General features: G+C 60.2%; 5 protein-coding genes across 5 annotated transcripts; all 5 read right to left on the bottom strand.

The window, feature by feature from the left end:
• Positions 1–1,188: 1,188 nt before the first annotated feature.
• On the bottom strand, positions 1,189–4,902 carry LDBPK_292740 (hypothetical protein, conserved; the record flags this gene model as incomplete). The annotated part of the gene is made up of 1 exon (XM_003862644.1): positions 1,189–4,902. One exon carries the CDS (start codon positions 4,900–4,902, stop codon positions 1,189–1,191), a length of 3,714 nt encoding a protein of 1,237 aa, XP_003862692.1.
• A 3,259-nt stretch (positions 4,903–8,161) lies between these two features.
• On the bottom strand, positions 8,162–8,530 carry LDBPK_292730 (hypothetical protein, conserved; the record flags this gene model as incomplete). Its single annotated transcript, XM_003862643.1, has 1 exon — positions 8,162–8,530. One exon carries the CDS (start codon positions 8,528–8,530, stop codon positions 8,162–8,164), a length of 369 nt encoding a protein of 122 aa, XP_003862691.1.
• A 520-nt stretch (positions 8,531–9,050) lies between these two features.
• Positions 9,051–11,210, bottom strand: LDBPK_292720 (hypothetical protein, conserved; the record flags this gene model as incomplete). The annotated part of the gene is made up of 1 exon (XM_003862642.1): positions 9,051–11,210. The coding sequence occupies one exon, from the start codon at positions 11,208–11,210 to the stop codon at positions 9,051–9,053; it is 2,160 nt and encodes a 719-aa protein (XP_003862690.1).
• A 2,089-nt stretch (positions 11,211–13,299) lies between these two features.
• Positions 13,300–14,208, bottom strand: LDBPK_292710 (poly(A) polymerase, putative; the record flags this gene model as incomplete). Its single annotated transcript, XM_003862641.1, has 1 exon — positions 13,300–14,208. One exon carries the CDS (start codon positions 14,206–14,208, stop codon positions 13,300–13,302), a length of 909 nt encoding a protein of 302 aa, XP_003862689.1.
• Positions 14,209–15,320: 1,112 nt separating this feature from the next.
• On the bottom strand, positions 15,321–17,408 carry LDBPK_292700 (hypothetical protein, conserved; the record flags this gene model as incomplete). Its single annotated transcript, XM_003862640.1, has 1 exon — positions 15,321–17,408. One exon carries the CDS (start codon positions 17,406–17,408, stop codon positions 15,321–15,323), a length of 2,088 nt encoding a protein of 695 aa, XP_003862688.1.
• Positions 17,409–18,606: the final 1,198 nt, after the last annotated feature.

Genomic DNA, 18,606 nt, shown 5'->3' with positions numbered 1-18,606 from the left:
TCTCGGCGTCGCGCCGGTCCCCACATCAGCAGGCAGCGTGAGGGTCGGGTGGCATGCGTTCGCGTCACCCCGACGCTCTGCCCTTCATCGGTATAGTGCAAGCGTGTGCTCACCGTCGCCGCTCGCTCTCACGCAGCGCCACCCAGGACCTGACCGCCGATATCAGTTGCTATGAATCGCTCTGACCTCCCTCCGGCTTGGGTGCCCGGGCCATGTCACCACCACAAGTGGTTCCGCATTGGCAGGAAATAGAAGGGGGAGGGTGCTGGGCCCTGAGCATGCGACGCACCGAGAAGTCCTCCCGTGAGCGGGGCTGGCGGGGTACTCACAGGCGGCCGAACAACAAAAAAAAGAAGGCCGTCGTGTTTGGCATCTTCCATACGGCAAAGAAAGCCTAAAAAGCCTTTCCTGCACGCTCTGGTGTACCTCATCACCTCTGCGATCTTTCAGAGCGCCATGCGACTCGAATGCGCGACGAAGCCCGCTCGAGAGATGCGTGTACCGTTTCGGCAGAGCTATCGCAACGACGCTGCCTGCGTTCGTGCCCCATTGTCGCTGTGCGTGGAGTGGCAGGCTGTTTGGTCCGTCTGTGTCTGTGCTTTGAAGCACAGGAGGGGGGGGGGCAAGGAAGTAGACAAAAGTGGGGCACTGGCAGCCCACCTCATCGTCCCCCCCCCCACCCCCTTCGACCGGCGCTCAGGGCGAATACAGTCACTCCAGCGAAAACGAAGAAAAAACAGCGAAAGAGAAGACGATGGCGATTTGCTCGCAGCACCACAGCCGCTGCTGCTCAACGCGAAGAGAGAAAAGAAGAGGCCTAAGGCAGGTGCATAAAAGGTCCCGTCTGCTCTTTCGTGCAAACGCATAAAAAAAGCATCAAGCACCTCTGGGTTTGATCATGGGTAGGAAGGCATCGTGCGTCGCCGTCCGCAGCCTTCATCCTTGTGTGCGCATCGCGTGTGTATAGCCGACAGGCCGTTATAGTCCTTCGTGCATGTCATTGCACATCGCTCGATAAGGCCGCGCAGATGAAAACAGAAACTTGCTTCATCCACGCCTTTTCTATTGCAAGACCCATCCATCACCGATGAGGGCCTGCGCATTGCACCTCACAGACGGCACCGTGTATGTGTAGGTGCTGATAGTGCTGAGTAAAGAGGGGGGGATAGGCGATACCCCGACATCTCATCATGCGGCGCTGGTGCTGCTGTGAGTCTTGTCCTCGCCGTCAAACTCGTCGTCGTACGCGATGTGTCGCGCAGAGCCAGACGAGGGGCCAGAGATGGCTGCGGCACCGCTGCTGCCAACGCCGTCGTCGTCGTCCTCGTTAAAGGCATCTGCGCTCTCCGGCTGAAGTGGATCTGGGGTCTGTTTGTCAGCGCGTTGCGCCTCCGACTGTGACACGCAGGCGTCGTCCTCTTCGTTCCCGGCCCGCTCGACCTCGTCCTCATCGCCGGCCTCGCCACGGTCGAGTGCATCGGGCTGCAGGCAAATCTGCTCCCGCAGCGCTTCAATGGCATCCTCCACTGTCACCCCCTCACCGGCCAGGAGGCGCTCCAGATCCTGCTGGGCATTGTCGGAGTCGTCCAGCTCCTCCGCCGAGGAGGAGCCTTCGCGCCGTTTGTACGGCATCTGCTGCGGCACGCCCAATACTGCCTGTGCACTGCCCTCCCCCTCGTCGTCGGTCTCATGCCTGGTCCTTTCGCCATTTTGACGCGGATGATCTGGGAGGCGCCGCATGGCCTCTATCACCGATTCCTGGAGGCTTTTGAGCAGCATCAGCTCCCTGTTCGTCATCTGTTCTGCCGATGGCTGGGCCAGCTGCAGCAAACGCAGGTACGGCTCGAAGTCCTCCATGCCGGTCGGCGGGTTTGCGATGAGAGCCGCGATAGATGATTGGAGCACCTCCTCCACTTTGCTTGGAACTTTGGCGCGGCTTGCGCCGCCCCCGCTGCCGCGCAACTGCTGCAGGGCCTCCGAAATGCTCCGCACCGTGCCGGTGCACCACGAGTCAGCGCGCCAGTTTATCTTGGCCGCATCAGCGCTTGCGAGCAGTTCCTCTGTTTTGCTCGCCACCACTGACAACTCCGTCGCCGTCGCAGCGTTCTCATCTTGCACCGCATCCATCAGCACCTGCAGAGATCTGCGTAAAGCGTGCAGCGCCGCCGTGGCTTCATCGAAGTCCTGTTCCGCGCCGTCGACTCTAGCGCTGGTGCTATCGTCGTTTACCTCGCCGCCCACGCCCTCCGCGTGGCGACGCAGGAGACTGCCGAACTGCCGCGGCTCCGCCTCTTGTCGTGTTGACATACCCGGTAGCTCAGTCGCCTCTCCCATCATCTGGAGCATTCTCTGCAACCGTTCCGGCGGCACTGGCGTCGCTGCCCGCTCAGCCTCCAGCAATTCAGCGTGCATGTCACGCGGTGCTGCCCAGACAAGGTGTGTCCGACCCTCCTCCTGCTCCCGCTGAGCCTCGCCGTTGCATCCGGCGCCGCTGCGTTCGGCGTCGCCGGAATCATCACGGTCTTCGCCTCCTCCAGCATTTGTATGGTCGGGCAGCAACCCGCTCAGTTGGCTTCGAAGACGCTCGATGATAGGAAGTAATGCTTCTCCCTCAGCGCCGAGCGCCGCACAATCGTCCCGAAGCCGGCCCAGATCCGCGACGGTGTTGGCAGCCCAGGCGCTTCTCTCCGTTGGCGACATGGTGGTGAGCTCGGCGCCTTGGATGGTGCGCATCACCGCTTGAAGACGATCAAGCACTTCCTGCGCTGACCCCGTAGCAACGCCGCGGGGACGCATCAGGTGCAACAGCACCTCGTTGATGGGGCGAAGCAGCTCCTCTGCGGCAGTACGCTCAGAGTTCGACAAGGAGGAGAAGGAAGAGGTAAGCTGCTGCAGTTGTGGCACAATGTTGCGGGCAATACGTATCTTCCCGGCGTGGGGCAGCTGCTGGAATGACTCGCTGGTCAAAAGACGTCGCACGTCACTAAGAGGGGCAGTAATCTCGAGGAACTCACGCGACGCAACGTGATTGCTAGCCATTTCAGACAACAAATTTTGAAGAGGAGCGATGAGCTCCGTGATGAGTGTGCACTGGGGGTCGCGCGCTGCCACATCTGCCTTGATCGCCTCCACCCGCTGCCGCAGCCTCACCGCTACCTTTTTCCTCTCCTCCATCGTGGCCTGATCCAGCGCGTCGGAGGTCAGGAAGTCGAATATCTTCTCCAACTGTGCCACGTACGCATCTATGTTTGTGTCAGAGCTCTGCGTCTCTCTCTTCTCACCCTCCGTCTGGGCCGCCTCGGCGTCGCCGTTACCAACCTGCTCCTTCTCGGGCTTCTCATCATCCGCCGGGGGGTCCTCGCCGCCATCGTTCCCCTCGGTCTCAGCCGCGGCAATCACGACGGCGAGCACGTTCCTTGTGTTCGAAAGAAGATCCCGCACCATAGCCTGCGCGGGAGAGGGCACTTCGGCCAGGTTGTCCTCCAGCGCCGCAACTCGTTGGAGCAAAGTGGTGCACAACTCCACCTTTACCGCCGACGGCGCGTGCTGGAATGTCTCTGACTGCAGGGTGCCCTGAATGTCCTGCACAGTCCTGACGATTACAGGGATCGGCCCGTTGGCAGCACCCGCGTCCTCTGCAGCAGGCGCCTGCCCTTCCTTCTCATCCTCATCGGCTTCAGCCTCACGCTCGCTGAGACGAATCGCCTCCTGAATAATGCGAAGCAGTGACTGCACCATATTGAGAACCTCCACATCCTTAGGCACGCCTGACACGGAGCCGGCTGCGACAGCCTCGATCGCCTCCGCTCGCTTGACCAACGACGACAGAGCCTGCACGCGCTGTGCAGCAGGCAACTCGCGCAGCTGTGGGTCCTCCACAGTGGAAAGCACACTGCGGAGGGCCTGCATTAGCTTTGCCTTGCCGGCGGCCTCCCCGCCAGAGGCACCAAGCGCGGTCCGTTGGCGGCTGAAGAGGACCTCGAAAACGCCGTCGCACTTGCGGCGGAGGGGGTCGCCAAGCTTCGGCGGCAACTGCTCCGCAACTCGCAAAATCCGCTTCACCTGCGCCGCGACCCGCTCGCCCAACTCGTCGAATTCAGCTGCCGCAACCGCGTCGAGGTCCGGAGAGCGCAGAAAGTCCAGAAACCCGTCCAGCATATCATGCAAAGGCCTCAGCTTCTCCTCCACCGCCTGCACGGGAAACGACGTATCCACAGGGACCTCGGTGTCCGCCTGCCCAGGCTGAGCTTCCAGCGGCACGATGGCAGGGGGGGCGACACGCACTTTTTCCGCCTCCGCCACCAGCGACAGCGCCGCGGCCTGCTCGCCAGCTGTCAGCACCTGAAAGCTCTCTAAAAGAGTACCAGTGTACACCGCCAAGCGCTGCTGCTGCTCGGCTGGTGATGTGCCGCTTGCCGGCAGTGCACAGGTTCGCATCAGTGCCCGCCAGGCGGCCTCAAACTGCTCGGCCGCCGAGGGGACAGTTACTTGGGCAGTTCGCGGGGAAACGCTTGACTGCCGGCGCGAGACCGAGCGCGGCGATGCAGAGGAGAGAAGGACTAGGCTACCCTTAACGTCCTCCACAGCTGCGAGAATCACTCGCGCGTCGCGCAACGGCACACCCATGTAATAGAGATCATGCGCCGTCAGCCGCATCAGTGTGTCGCCATCCACTTTGTAGCGACAACACACAGCCACAGAGGTCTTGCTGACACCGTTCTCACGAAGCCATGCCGCCACCTGCTGAACAGTCCACGTCCCAGTCGGGGTACCAGTGCCCTCATGTCCCTGCTGGCGTCGATGCCAGCGTAAGACACCCCAGGTAAGCGCCGCCGCTCCGGCGACGGCGCCGGCCACAGCGGCGACGATTGCCGGGGCGTGTGAGGGGAAAGGGGGCGGCATCGTTTGCTTCCGCCACAAGCACGCAGGGAAAGGTGATGGAGCTGTTCGTCTACCAAAGAAAAAATGCCGCCAGTGTCCTCCTCTTGTGGTTGCCCCTTCCTTTTGCGTCCTTGACTGCTTGCCGTGCTTCTCCTTCGATGTGTGCGATAGGGCCAAATACAGTTGGGGTGCGTATACAGCACGCGCCAGACGAACTCAGACACCGCAGCGTCCGAAGAGAGTAGGAGTTGGATGAGAGTAGAGCATGAGAGATTATGTGGGATGTCTGCATATTGCGTGTCACAAGCATGCGATGCGATGGCATACACGGACAGCAACCCAGATAAGTTCTCTGCAACTTCTGCTCCGAGTCGCAGGAATCGACGCGGGTGCACGCGACGGCGGAAGCTTCACGCATGGCACCTCCACTCCTCCAACGGATAAGAAAACTCTCTATCATACATGATATATATGCTTGTTTGGCCTGGGCATGGTCACGTAAAACATGGATGTGTGAAGTCACCCCTAACACCTTCAGCCTGCCCGGTCGCGCCTGGTCCGGCTTTGGGAAAGAGAGGGAAGGGGAGACAAACTCCCTGAGCACGAGGGCTAAAAAAAACGCGTGAATTGCCGGGTCAGCGATATTTGTGTAGCAGTCGCGGAAAGTGGGCGCACATCATGTGCGTGCTGCTCATGACTGATAAACATCGCGAGCTTAATGCAACCGCAGCCCATGAGGAAACGCGAGCAGGCAAGTAGTCGCCATGTGAACGTGGTGCCCGTTCGTCGAGGAAGGTGGGCAGTGACGAGCATAGAGCTTCGCTTCTGAAACGGAGCGAGAACAAGACGATAACTCCATCTGGAAAGCCCCCTCCTCCAAAAAACAATAGGATCAATGATAACGACGAAAAGAAAAGGGGGCTTCGTCTCTCACATCTCCGCCATCACACAAAAGGCGCGACTGCTCGTCCAAACCGATACACGAGACGAGTGAGAGGGAACGAGAGAGAAGTAGAGGTATCGGCGCGTATTCATCGATAGGAAGGCGTTCAATGTCTTCATGAATATACATATATGTTTTTGTGTGTGTGTGTGTGTGTGTATGCACGTGGGAGGGGGGACAAAGAAAAGGTGCGAAATAGATCAAAAGGCGGTTGCGTAGAGAAGCTCGATGAGGAGAGAAACATGCGTTCCAGTGGCGGTGGTGGCCCCGGCGCCGGTCGTCATTCTGCGGTGCCAAGCCACACTCGTGCACGCCGCATCACAGGAGAGACCACAGCTGCGCCACGACGCGCCACGCATCCCATCCGTGTCATCACGAGCACGCACGAGTGCGCGTCTCGTCCATGCATTCCAACCCGCCGCAAAAGTCTTCGCCGCACATGCGACGGTGCGCGTACACGCCTACAGCAGTGCGAGTCGCTTCCAAGCACCGACCAGACGCCGCACACCCTCTGTTTCGTTTGCGAATGGCTTTTTTTGGTGCATCCTTATCCTAGAAAATCTGCTGCTCCAGAATGTGTTCTCCGCAGCCTTAAATCAGAGTTCGCGGCAACAGCAGCTCACGACACTGCTGGAGAAGCGGCAACAGCCTCGCGTCTCAGCTGCTGCCTCCTTCCCTTGCTTTCAAGTTCAAGGGAAGTTGGTGAGTGGTAGACCATTGACGTCGGCGGGCGGTGAAGAGGGCAGTCGTGACGACAGGTGTTCTATTCCTTCCCTACACAGAGCCTTTGCTGTTGATGCGGAGGGGAGCTGTTTTAGCGCCCTAACAAAGCCGCATCCTCACTTGGGCGCCCACTGCTGAAACAGATCGGCTCCGTCGGCCCCTTCGCCCTGTCGTTCTTGGCGGGGCACGGGGCACATTACACCTCGCGCGCACGGCCACTTCCCTCTCTCCGCTCCTTTCACTCCTCTTTGAAGCCGCCGTCAGCGCTAAGCCGGTCTTCCCTCCCAAGCACAAGTCAGCGCCACTGCCACAGGCGCTCAACAAAAAAGACCATCCGATGATGAGAGAACAGCGAGAGCAAGCAGAATGAGGTAAAAGCAGAAGTGCTGCGCAGCCGGTAGTTTGAACTGCCCTTGGCTTTATCAAATGGATGGGAAAGAGAAGGAGTACAGTGGACAAGGAAGGGGTGAACGGTGGTGTCGGTGCAAAAGCGGCTGCTGCGCGGCTGTGGGGAAGGGAGAGGGGCAGCACAGACTTACTCCATCGAAGAAGACAAGAGTCGACACAGCACGCAGCAAGCAATGAGAGAGGCACCGCGCGCACGCAGGCACGCGCTACGACGCTGCAGAGAAGATGAGCAAAAAAAAAGCAAAACGAAAATAAGCCAACAGAAGATGGCACACTCATCGGCTGGCTTAGGGGTTCAACGTAAAAATGCGCACACACTCGGTGAGCCGTCGACACGATTGGCAGTGCGCTGGCATAGATGTGGTCATGGATGCACGTCTCTTCGGCCCAGAGCAAGCCCAGACCTCTCCGCGGACACCAAGCGTTCACGGCCGTATACCAGGGAAGGCCGCAGGCTCTTGGTCGCTCCCACACGCAGCGTGTGGGGGGTGGAGAGGGTATCAGACCCTGACATCACAGTGAGGCAGCCGTCCATAATCAGGGGGTGAGTTATGGTAAGAAGAGGTAAAGAAGGGATACCGAGAAGACGCGAGGAGGATGCGAGAGTCGGAGTGGACAGTTCGAGCCCGGAACGAAGGCGCGAAGGAGGAAGCGCAGGAAGTGGCTAAGACGGGAGAAGCGGCCACTTACACGCGTTTGCACATACGCATACCAAGTGGAGAGGTAGGACAGAGAAGGTGTGGCCCCTCTCGCCTGCAGCAGTACAGCGGGAAGGGGAAAAATTGGACAGACCACGGCAACGGCGGCATTCGCCTACAAAGAGAAAAAAGGGTGAAAAGGAACACAGCGGCACGCGCCTAAGAAGAGGCCTATCCTTTGCTGCAAACAGCGGCGCTGCCGCCTGCGCACCCACCCCACTAGGCAGCGTTGACCGAGAAGCGCCAGCCCCCGCACACGGAATCCATCGGTTCACACCCGGACGCAAACGTGTGCACGCCTGGAGGGTTGTCCGGGCACGCGTACGCGTTTCCTGTTATTCACACGAGACAGATGCAGATGTGCCCTGAGTAGCCCCCCTATCCCCTCTTCTCCTCTTTCTAGGTGTGCCGGCGCTAAGCCCCGAAAAGAAAGGCCAGAAAGAGAAGAAAAGAAGAGGAGAGGGGGCAACGCCTCTGCGATCTCAACTCCACAGCAGAGCCGTGTCGTCTACTCCGAGCGCAACTTTCTATCCGGTACATAGACACTTGACGGGAGCATCGGGCTACCGGTGCCGAACAACTTGTGGTAGTAGTAATTGCGGCTGAGAGAGACCACCTTCTCCGTGCGAGCCTCTAGTTCCAGCTCGCCGACGAAATTCAAAACGTACACGTAGGCGCACGCAGCCATGATCCAGACTACGACTAGCACACCGGAGAGAATCATAACAGAGGATGTCAGGTGGCACCCGTAGCCAGCCGCGGTGGGGGTGCACGTTGTCAGCGGACAGGTGCACTGATGTAGACGCAAGTTCGGCGTCACATAGCACACCGGTGAATCGGTGAAGATCCAGTTGTTCTGGCCTACCTGGCACGACATCTGTTTTCCCCTATGTTGGTGGTAGCGTTACCGCAAAGAGTTATGGCGATAGAGGAATGCACACTCGATGGTGCGAGTGTGTCGGTGTCGGTGTGCCATCCATGGTGGCAGGACGAGGAGAAGCGGTAGAGGAGGGGAAGGATAGCAGCCAGCGAATGGCGAGAGACGCAGAGCAGAGTTTGGGAGTTTCGCGCATGTCCACCGCGCCTGCGGAGGGAAGGAGGGGGAGGGGGAGGAGAACCGGGAGAGAGGGAAGGGGGCGGTTCGGGTGGCGCCGCGGGCATCGCCGTCGCACCAACACGCAGTCTCGAGCCCAAGTGCGTTGGTGCAATGCTGCAGTCAAGCATTTCCAGCTAGTACCCCACCGCCCGTGGCGCGCAAGACTTTAAAAAGAAAGCTTCGAGGCAAGGCTGTGCTTCGAGAGGCATCGGGGGACGTACGCAGCTGAGCCGTCCATTTGAAGGGTAAATGTCACGAGTGGCCGTGGCACGCGTTCCGTCGAGCACTTGTCCTGCCACCCCTATGACATGGAGGACAGCAACATATCGCGCTGCGACTCCAACTCGCCCCTTGCAGCCTCGAGCTCCTCGAGCTCTACCCGCAAACCCGCATTGAGTCGTGCCTCCTCGGAGGTACGTCTCTCCAGCTCTGTCAACGTGTTGTGGAGAGCAGACGCGTCTTCGGAGGCCTCCTGCATGGATGTCAGTTGACGGCGCAGCTGCTCGCTCTCCCTCTCCACGTCGCACAGCTGCATTAGGAGCGGGGTGTTTGGCTGCTTCGCCAGCCATGCCATCTTCTTGTTGACCTCGATTTGCTGCGCCGCCCAGAACGCCTTGATGAGCTCCAGCTGCGCTCCCTTCTCAGCAGCAAACGCCTTCGCCTCCTCGGTGAGCACCGCCGTCGCCCAGTCGAAATCCGCGTTCACTTGACTCATCGTTGCAGAGACGGCGGATTCAGCCGTGGCCGACGGCGTCTTCGGCTCCGCGTAGTCTGCGAGCAGAGCCGAAAACTCGGCGTGTACGTCCGGCATCGTGGCCAGGGAGTACTGAAGAAGCTCCGTCAGCAGGCCCCGCACAGCCTGCCACTGCGTGAGATGGGCGGTCGCAGCCACGATTGACTTGTCCACAATACCCTTCAGCGTAGCGCCAAGATCGACGCTCGCGCCGCGCATGTCAGCACAGCATTGCTTCACCAGCTCCGCGTCAGGGAGTTGCACATCCAGCACGCGTTCCACCGTGGCATCCTCCACCGCGCCGCCGCCGCGCAATGCATAGCTGAGAAAGGCCGCGTTTCCCGACTGCTTCTCAAAGTAGGTGCTGAGCAGCGCCATCGCATGTAAGCAGACGTTGTGCACCTCTAGCAGTCGGTTCAAGCCGAAGGACAGAATGGTGTCGACGGTGTCGTTCGCCGACGCTGATCCACCGCCCGCTACCTGCCCCGACCGCAGCTCTTTCTCCACTGCGCGGATGCGGCTCAGACGCCTCGCCAGCCTCTCCTCACCCTCGTGACTGGCGCTCTGCGTCGATGCAGCAGCAGAGCTCCCGCCACGGCGTTCACCCCACAGCTCGCTCGCAGACGGCTCGGCCAGAATGCCACGAAGGTACAGCACGGCCCGTCCTAGGCGATCGACCTCCTCTTCAAGCTCCCGCACGTAGGTTTCGAGACCGACGTACTGCACCAGAGCACTTCCCGCGAAGGCGTCGCGCTGCGCTCTGTCGAACGACTGAGTGGCAACAAGACGCGCGAGCACCGCTTCCAGTCGCCCGTTCTCCTCGCTCATCTCCTTGTTGAGGCACTCCGCCGTGGCAATGTCGAAAGAGGGCGCGGCGGAAACTGGAGATGACGCCGGCGATGCGGCCGATTCACTGCGCGTCAGCTGCCGCTGCGCTGTCCACCGAGCAAACGCCTCAGCGGCGCAGTGGGCATCTGCCTTCTCTTGCGACTTGACCTCTACGGTGACGCGAAGGGCGTCGCAGCGTTGATTCAAGGTGCTCAATGACTGCAGTCCATACGACAGCTGCTGCGCCGCAGCACTCGCCAAAGCAGCCTCCTCCACCGACATGGAAGGGAGAAGCGCCTCCAGAGCACGCAGAGCCCCAGCTGCACGTTCACAGATTACCTCCGACGAGTGAGGCGAAGAGACTGTCTCCGGCGGCCACGCCAAGTTCGGTGCATTGAGCGCGCGCAACATGGACGCACCAGGGCCGTGCTGTGCCGCTGCAGTTAGTAGATGAGATGCCGAAGAACAAAGCTGAGCAGCCTCTTTCTCAACCAGTGCGCTCAGATGTTGGCTCAGTCGCTCGCGCTGCGCAACGTGGTGGTGCACCTGCGTGATGGCGCTGTCGAGAGCCCCCAGAAGGGAGGCTGGGATGGACAAACTGGATGCCACCACCGTAGGCGAGGAGCGCGGCCCACCGGTCGCCTCCACCTGCAACTCGCTCATGCGGAGCCACGAGTTCTCCAGCGAGCCTCGCAGTTGCCGGGTGCGACTCAGACATGCCTCGAGCTCGGGGTTGGTCGACGCGTCATCGCCGCCGCTTTGCCGACCTTCCAGCTTCGTGGATCGCACAAGGAGCTCGTTGAAGTCATCCTCGCGCTTGAGCTCGTCGTACTGCTCCAGAGGGTAGTCGGGGGGCACCACCTCCTCCTCATCTGCAAGGGGATTAGCAAAGAAACTCATCTGAATGATGCTTTTGTGTTCTGCTCGCTCGCCTACCAACGGCGCTAAGAGGACCGCTGCGTGTGCCGCCGCGCACGTGCGGAATCGGTAGCCGATGTGACGGAGCGGCTTAGCGCACTGGTGAGAGAGAGGAAGACGGAGAAGGTAACGGGAAAGTGCGCGTTTCAGGGATGGAAACAGCCATCCCGTGAGGCCGCAGACGGTTCAATGGCACGGAGAGAGAGTTTGATCTCGCTTCTCTTCCTCTTCTTCGAGTAGTTGTCAGGTGGCACATGCTATACTATGCTACGCAGCTCCGCCCACAGTCCGGAATAGGCAGCAGGGCCAGCTGCATGACTTAAGAGGTGCACCTGAGCTGAATAGTTGCTTGGTGACACTTCGTTTGTTGTTGTTTGGTTCATGTTCGTCCTTAGCTTTTCCCTCGCCTGCGTTGGAGGTTATCTGCAGGACTGTCACGGTGGCGTGTGGAGGAGGGACGAGGACCTGGAAAGGCAGGGGGAACGCACAGGACGGAAAACAGGAAGCGCGCGCCTGGGGCCCAGTCATGATCACAAACGGCGTTCCTCCATGCAGCGCGCGAGCCGGAAGCGGCACCGAGGAGAAGAGCCACTGGTGCGCGCTGACAAGCGCGCAACGCCACCGTCGCGGCCTCTCACACCGAAGACCCCATCATTTCGGCGCAGGCGCTGTAAAGTGCCTGGCACGGCGAGTCGGCTGTCAGCGGATCGTAGATGGAGAAGAAAGAGAGCCGTGGCCCGAGCATGACTGACCTGTTCCACTCAAACGGATTCTTTCCCGTTGTGCCCTCCGTCACCGCAAACTCAAACTCTCTGAATGCGGCTTCCACATCGCTGTGCTCCACATCCTTGTTGCCGTTGCGCACGCCAAAGAAGAATGCGCGAGAGCGGCAGTGCACCTTCACCCCTCTCCGAGTCACCACTCGAGGCGGCTCGTCGACAACCGGGCGTGAGAACGGCCGCACCTCGGCCACGCACTCCAGCGCGTACACAAACATACGCAATTTGCTTTCTACGTACCCCTTCCATGCATTGATAGTGTCCTCGCACGCTGCAAGCGACTGGTGCTCGCTCGAGATGTGCACGCCAACGAAGAAGCGATGCTCATCGAGTATGTTGTACGGCTCCCATAGTGCCGAGTACGACATCGGGACTAGGGCGCACAGCTGCTCAGCGCGGAGGAGCTCCTTCAAAAAGAGCTGTAGTCCACTGCGGCCCACCGCGTGGGCCGCGTTGACGGTGGGTCGTGCCGGGTTCAGCACTGGGAACAGGTCTGCCGCGTCCCAGACGGCATCCCACGGCGGCGGCATCCCCGGCACTCGCGCGATGGCCGCATTCTCATCCGTGGGCACAATAGAAACAGGAGCGATGCGGGTGTCACGCAGGAGCCACCATACGTACAGGGAGAAGAAGAAGCGCAAAATGACGCCACTGTCCGCGACAGGGCAAAGCTGGCAGGCACGGGCCACCATAATCGCGAGGCACACGCCGTTGGGGAAGGTGTAGAGGTTCCCATACACCTGCCGCTGCGCCGCCCAGTACTTGACCGCGCGCAGCACGCAAGCGTACGCGTCCAGTGGAAGGGGAAGGCGGCGACGAATCTCCAGAATCGTGCGGATCCCGTTCACGGTCGCCCGACAGGGCAGCGACACCAGGGAAAGAAAGTCGTCGCGCAGAAGCTCATTCGTGTCAGGCGCCGTCCGCATATCAACGGAGGCAAACAGGAGATCGACGTGAACACCGTTGTACGAAAACTTGATTAGAGGGACGCGGGCCGAAGTGACCACGACGACGTCCTGCAGGCGCCCCTCAGCCGAGCGCGGGAATGTCTGAAAAAACAAGCTCGTGTTCACAGAGGCGGAGCACAATGCAATTCTTCGCGGCAGCATTCGCAAACGACGAGTACACGACACACAAAGAGAAAGGTGAGAGCAGCGAGAGGAGAGAGCAGAGAGCAGCGAAGGGGTGGCATGTGCGCATGCGTGCACCGCCATCGTAGCGTATTACCAGTAGTCATGTTGTAGTGAAGGCGCGCACGGTGAAATACGCAGAGCGCAGCATGCCGTCGCAGTTTACGCCTCGGGTGAAAGGGCGTGAGGCGTGCAGAAGGAAAAGCGAGGATAAAACCTTGAAAAGGGAGGAGAAAGCCGAGAGCAACGGCGCGGCGCCGCCATGCACCATGGCGGGAGTATCACAGCACCGTGAATGTGCAACATTGGAGGGGTGTACGAAGATATGCACACGGTTGGCAATGTAGGCAAGCAGGTGAGAAAGAAAGGAGGAGTGGCGATATTTGTGAGCATGATGTGGAAAAAGGTGGCGCTCCACGTGATCATCACCATTCGCACGCACGGTGCGTGGACGAGCATGCGGAGAGCCCGAGAGAGAAAGGTAGGAGGAGGGGACGTAAGACGAAGTGGAGTGAGGAGAGCGGGAGAGATGAAGAGTCTGCAAATGCTCGAGTATACACATGAGCGACACGAAGATTCCCTCCTCGCCCGTTCTCTCTCTCTCATGCTCTCTCCCACACACCTGCAACTGCGCTGCCTTGCACGCTGCCCACGGTCGTGGCCAAGGAGAGACGTAAGAGAGGAGGGAAAGAGAGGAGAGGAGAGAGCGGGCAAGACGGGGGGACGGGGGGACGGGGGGAGGGGGGAAGGGAAGAAGTTAAGCGCAACAGGAAAGAAACGATGGGAAGAAGGAAGTGGCTCACCATACAAATCGATGTCACTGCCCGTGATAGCGGCGTCTAGACCACTCGAGCCAAACACGTACACTTGCGTCCACGCAGCCGCAGCCGACGGCTCTGCCTGCAGCAGCTTCTCCAGTAGTTGGCGAACAAGTCTCACAACCTCGTCCGTGTTTTCCATCGAGAACGCATCTGTGGCTCGCCGCAGCGCTGTAGACGCCGCTGCGTCGGCGGCGAAGTTGAAGTGAGGAAACGCGTCCTTTATTAGGGTCACCTCCGCCGCGCGCTCCATCTTGATCTGGCGGTGCGGACGACTTCGTCGCGGCACAGAACGAGGCAAGTGAAACGTTCGAGGCAACCAACGAGAGCGAACCAAGAGAGAGGAGACGCGGCGTGTTGCTCGATAACACACGAGGGCGCTTGGACAACGGGAGGAAGATGGGAGAAGAGAGAAACTGTGATGGCGGCGCCGCAGCAGGACAGCACCGGCAGCGACGCAGCACTTCAGAAACTCGCACTGCGTTCTTACGTAATTTCTGTGGATGGGGTGACACGAGCGACTTCGCGCATGTCGGTGAGTGTGCTGCGCAAGAAAGATGTGGGAAAACAAGATGATGAAGCGAAGAGGAAACATAAAAAACGCGCGTAGCTTTAGGCGAGAAGGGGGAGACGACGGCGTCGAGCAGGTGGCAGGAATGCTATCGTGATGGCTATCCCTTTCCACAGACGCTGCCGCAGAAGGCTTGGGGCCCTCAGAGAATGAGCCGCACTTCACGCGGGCGTGTACGCGTCAAGCACACAGGGCTGTCATGCGCACGCACATCGCGTTGAATCTGTGATTGCGAGACGCAAGCAGCAAGATCATTATGAAAGAGGCGTCCTCGTCACGGAGGCTGCATTGCCGTCTGACCAGGTCTTTCGCTGCCTCTCTTCCCTCCTCGTGGCCCATGACACATGTCACCTTCGCTTTCTTTTGGTGCTGCCGTGCGCACATGCCGCCCATTCCAGTTGGCGCAGTGACGTCGCACCAAACCTGCACGTTCGCAACATACAGCAGCGTGAAATGAAAAGCGGCGTAGCGAGGTCTCGATACACGTGTTTGCGCTGGGCCACCTCCGAGGTGCCGGCTGTCGAGGACTCAGCTCTCCTACGTCAACAACAACCACACGAAACGGAAAGAAACACACGCGCACATACGCAGGCGCGGCGCGTGAGTGCGAGCACGGCGCCACAAGGAACAGAAGTCTTGTTTGGTGGCACCTCGTGTTCCTCTTCGTGTGCCTCCGACTCACTTGCAAGGCGAACACATCGACTGGCGACAGTAGACGGCCCATCACAAACTGTACGGCGGTAGCGCCTCGTGCCGCTTCACCCCTCCCCGCCACTTCACAACGGTTCTCCGTCTCAGCACAAGCGCTCGGACAGCTTCACGGCCTCCTTGTGGATGGCGGTGTTCGGGTACGGAATAACAAAGCGGTCACCTGCCGAGGCGACGACGGCGTCACCGTCGAGAAGATCGCGAAGCTCTACAACCTCCGTGCCCGAGGCATCGAACAGGAGGCTCACCTTCTTTCCATCCCGCCACTGCAGCTCACGGGTGATAACCGTTTTAAGAGCGGCGAGCGTCTTGTGCGTCGGGCGCACCGTGACGGTGCGGTAGATGTTGTCGTCATAGAGGCCGTTCTCGTAGACGCGAATGTGGATGGGTTTCGCTGCCGTCAAGGGAGAAGGCGCAAGGCGCTTCGACACCGTCGCCGTGTTTGACTGCTTTGGCACAACGGCAGCTTTCCTTGAAGGGGACGCAGGTGTAGAGGAAGATGCGGTTGTGCTAGGAGCGCTGCTCGAAATTGCAGCAGGAGCGACCGCAGTGCTTGCCGCGGCTGGGGTGGGGCGGGTGCACGGAGTCTTGGCCGCGCGACTCGGAGCGGTAAGGGAGGGCCGAGCATCGCCCACGGCGGCGAAGTGCGATGTGACGCCGTCGCACCTGTAGGCGCACCCTGTGGTAGCCACAAGCCGCATGCCATCGTGCACAGCGCCCGCCGACTTGATCTCGACACCCTTGTCTGTGAAGAGACGGGTGGCCGTGAGGCGCTGCTTATCCCAGCGCAGCTTGCGAGTGACGACAGCGAAGACTGCAAACATGGTGGTGCACTGCGCCTGCAGTGAGATGCGGAGCGGCTCGGAGAGGTTGCCGCCAGGCTCGGTGAGGCCGGCGAGCCAGCACAGTCTTGTGCCTGAGCTGTCTGCAGTGCTCGATCGTCGCCGTGTCAGGGTTGTGGCCTCATCGCGGAGATCCGGCAATATCTGATTTGGCGTCACACACGCCTTATGCAAGCAAACTGCCTTGGCAGAGGCCGCACCGGCCGAGTCCGCCGCCGTCTCCGCATCCACCAAAGCATCGATGTCACACATGGAGGAGCCGGGCGTTGGGCGAAGGTCTGGTATTCCCTCCGAGTCTGCTGCGGTACTGGTGCGGCGTGGCACGCTGTCCTGCATCACACACGACAAGGGCGACCCCAGGCCTTCATCAAAAACCGCGTCCATTGCAACAGCCGGCAAAAGAGTCGGCTGTGCTAGGTCCACTTTCACTGTCGGTGGGTGCGAGTTCACATGCAGAGCGGGCGATGGCCGACACGGCCCGCGCGGCGGTTCTTTCTTCACAATCGGGCGAGCCGTTGGAACAGCCGCAGTCGGCTTCTTCCGTGTCTCACTGATTGCCTTCTTCGCCGGCTGCTCGGCCGCCTGTGATGTAGCGGGCGCGGCAGGGGCGGGAAAAGAAGATGACGCTCGCGCTGGGGTCGGCGCCGCACGCTTGGCCGCGGTGCCGCGCGCTTCTTGAACAGTGGGAGGGGGCGGTGGTGGAATGAACGCTGGCAGCACGGCAGCACTCAGTGGCGCAGAGGGCCGGCGATGTGGCATGCGCAAGTGGCCCCACCCCGGCAGCGCTTCGGCCTGTGGTGGCGATGGTGGCAGCAGCAATACCTTCGCACTTGACACACTCTTGACTCCCCTTGTCGGGTCGGTGTGCCGAGCGGCGGCATGGCCGCTGGTCCCCGCGCCTGCGTCCTCGCTTTCCTGTGAGAGAGCGAGGCACTCAACGAAGAAAACCTTGGTAACACCGTCGGCGAAGCGCAGCTCCACAGCCGGCTTTCCCTGGAAGGACTTCATTACTCGCATCACCTGGCCTTGCTCGCCAAGGTACACTGCCTTGAGGGGATCGACAGCGAAGTAGCCGCGATCGGCGCGGTGGAGTAGGTGAGCGTCATCCTTTACAGACACTCTCGCTCCCACGGACACTTCCACGCCACCCACTGAGATCCTCTGCGGCACCTCCGCCTCGGCCTTCTTCTGCGCCAAGGCAGTAATCTCCGTTGCCGACAACTCCGGGTGCGCGGCGGCAACAGCGTCGAAGGCGGCCAGCTCGCGCTCACGCGTATCACGCAGCTGTTGTAGCTGACGTTGAATCTCCTCCCGTCGAGATGCGATCGACATGGTCGAGGGAGAATCCGCCAAACACCGGCTGAAAAACGCACACAGAGATGAGGAAACCTTTGTGGACGGTGAGCAGCCGTGAAAGGGTCGCGAAAGGGAGACAACGTCGCGGCGCCTTCAAACAAACGACCGGAGACAAGGACAGGAGAGGAAGGAAGACAAGAAAACAGAGACGGCGCGCCTCCGCAACCACAAAAAGAAAAGATAAAACGGACGTCGAGGGCTTGTCAGCTTCGCGCGGTGGCTCGTTTTATGTGTGTGTGTGTGGGCTTGGGCGTGTGCTGCTGCGAACAAGATACCCGAGAGCACAGCAAAGGAAGCGAGTACGGGTACAATCACCAAGAGCGCACAAAGGGAGGAGACGAGAGAGAGAGAGGTAGGAGAAAGGCGGTTGCTGAAGTTTGCGTCTCTGTGCGGGCGGTGAGCATGGGGAGTAAAACGCGTGCATGAAAAGGTAGTAGACGGGTGACGCACTGGAGGGAAGGGACATATGCACAGTTAGCAAGGGAAACGGTAAATATGCTCACGCTGTTGCGTTTTCTTTCTTTCCCCGTTTACGGGGCGCGGTGCGATACTGAACGAGAAGAGAGCAGCAGGCTCTCATCTCGCAGCGCCTACAGATAGATGTATAGGTCCTCCTGTGCAGGTGAGCAAGACCCGTTTGCGTTGGAGCTTATCTGGTATTACACTGCGAGACGTCGCTGAGGCATGTGGCATCGTCATCCGAGCGCACACGCACACAGAAAAATTGGGGGAGAGACGTATGGGCTCAGGCACCAACATACTCTGTTACCAACGTCCACACCAAGAGAGGCACGCGCAAGGCGCGGGGTACGCTCTGCCGCGTTGGTCGAACTCCTCCATCGGAGAGATAAACGTCTTCTGCATCTTTTTCACGCTCTGCCACACAACTGAGCGTAGCCCCTTCAACTCCGCCCCCAGCCTGTCGCAGGCCGCATCCGCGTGGTGCAAAAGCAGCCGTCGGCACACGCGTGTTACAGCAATGCGCCGACCCAGTCATCTCAGCACGGCCTCGGCCTCAAACGCCACCCACCCGCCCGTCCCACCGCGCCCCCCCCCCTCAGGTCGCCTCACAGCAGCTCTCACGACGCCGGTCGCCACTTGCTGCGTCCCTCTCGGCGTCGCGCCGGTCCCCACATCAGCAGGCAGCGTGAGGGTCGGGTGGCATGCGTTCGCG

This window comes from Leishmania donovani, chromosome 29 (assembly GCF_000227135.1).
Source record: "Leishmania donovani BPK282A1 complete genome, chromosome 29".
In the NCBI taxonomy this organism is placed as follows: Eukaryota; Euglenozoa; class Kinetoplastea; order Trypanosomatida; family Trypanosomatidae; genus Leishmania; species Leishmania donovani.
The sequence above is the reverse complement of the archived record's forward strand: the minus strand, read 5'-3'. Positions and strand labels throughout refer to the sequence as shown.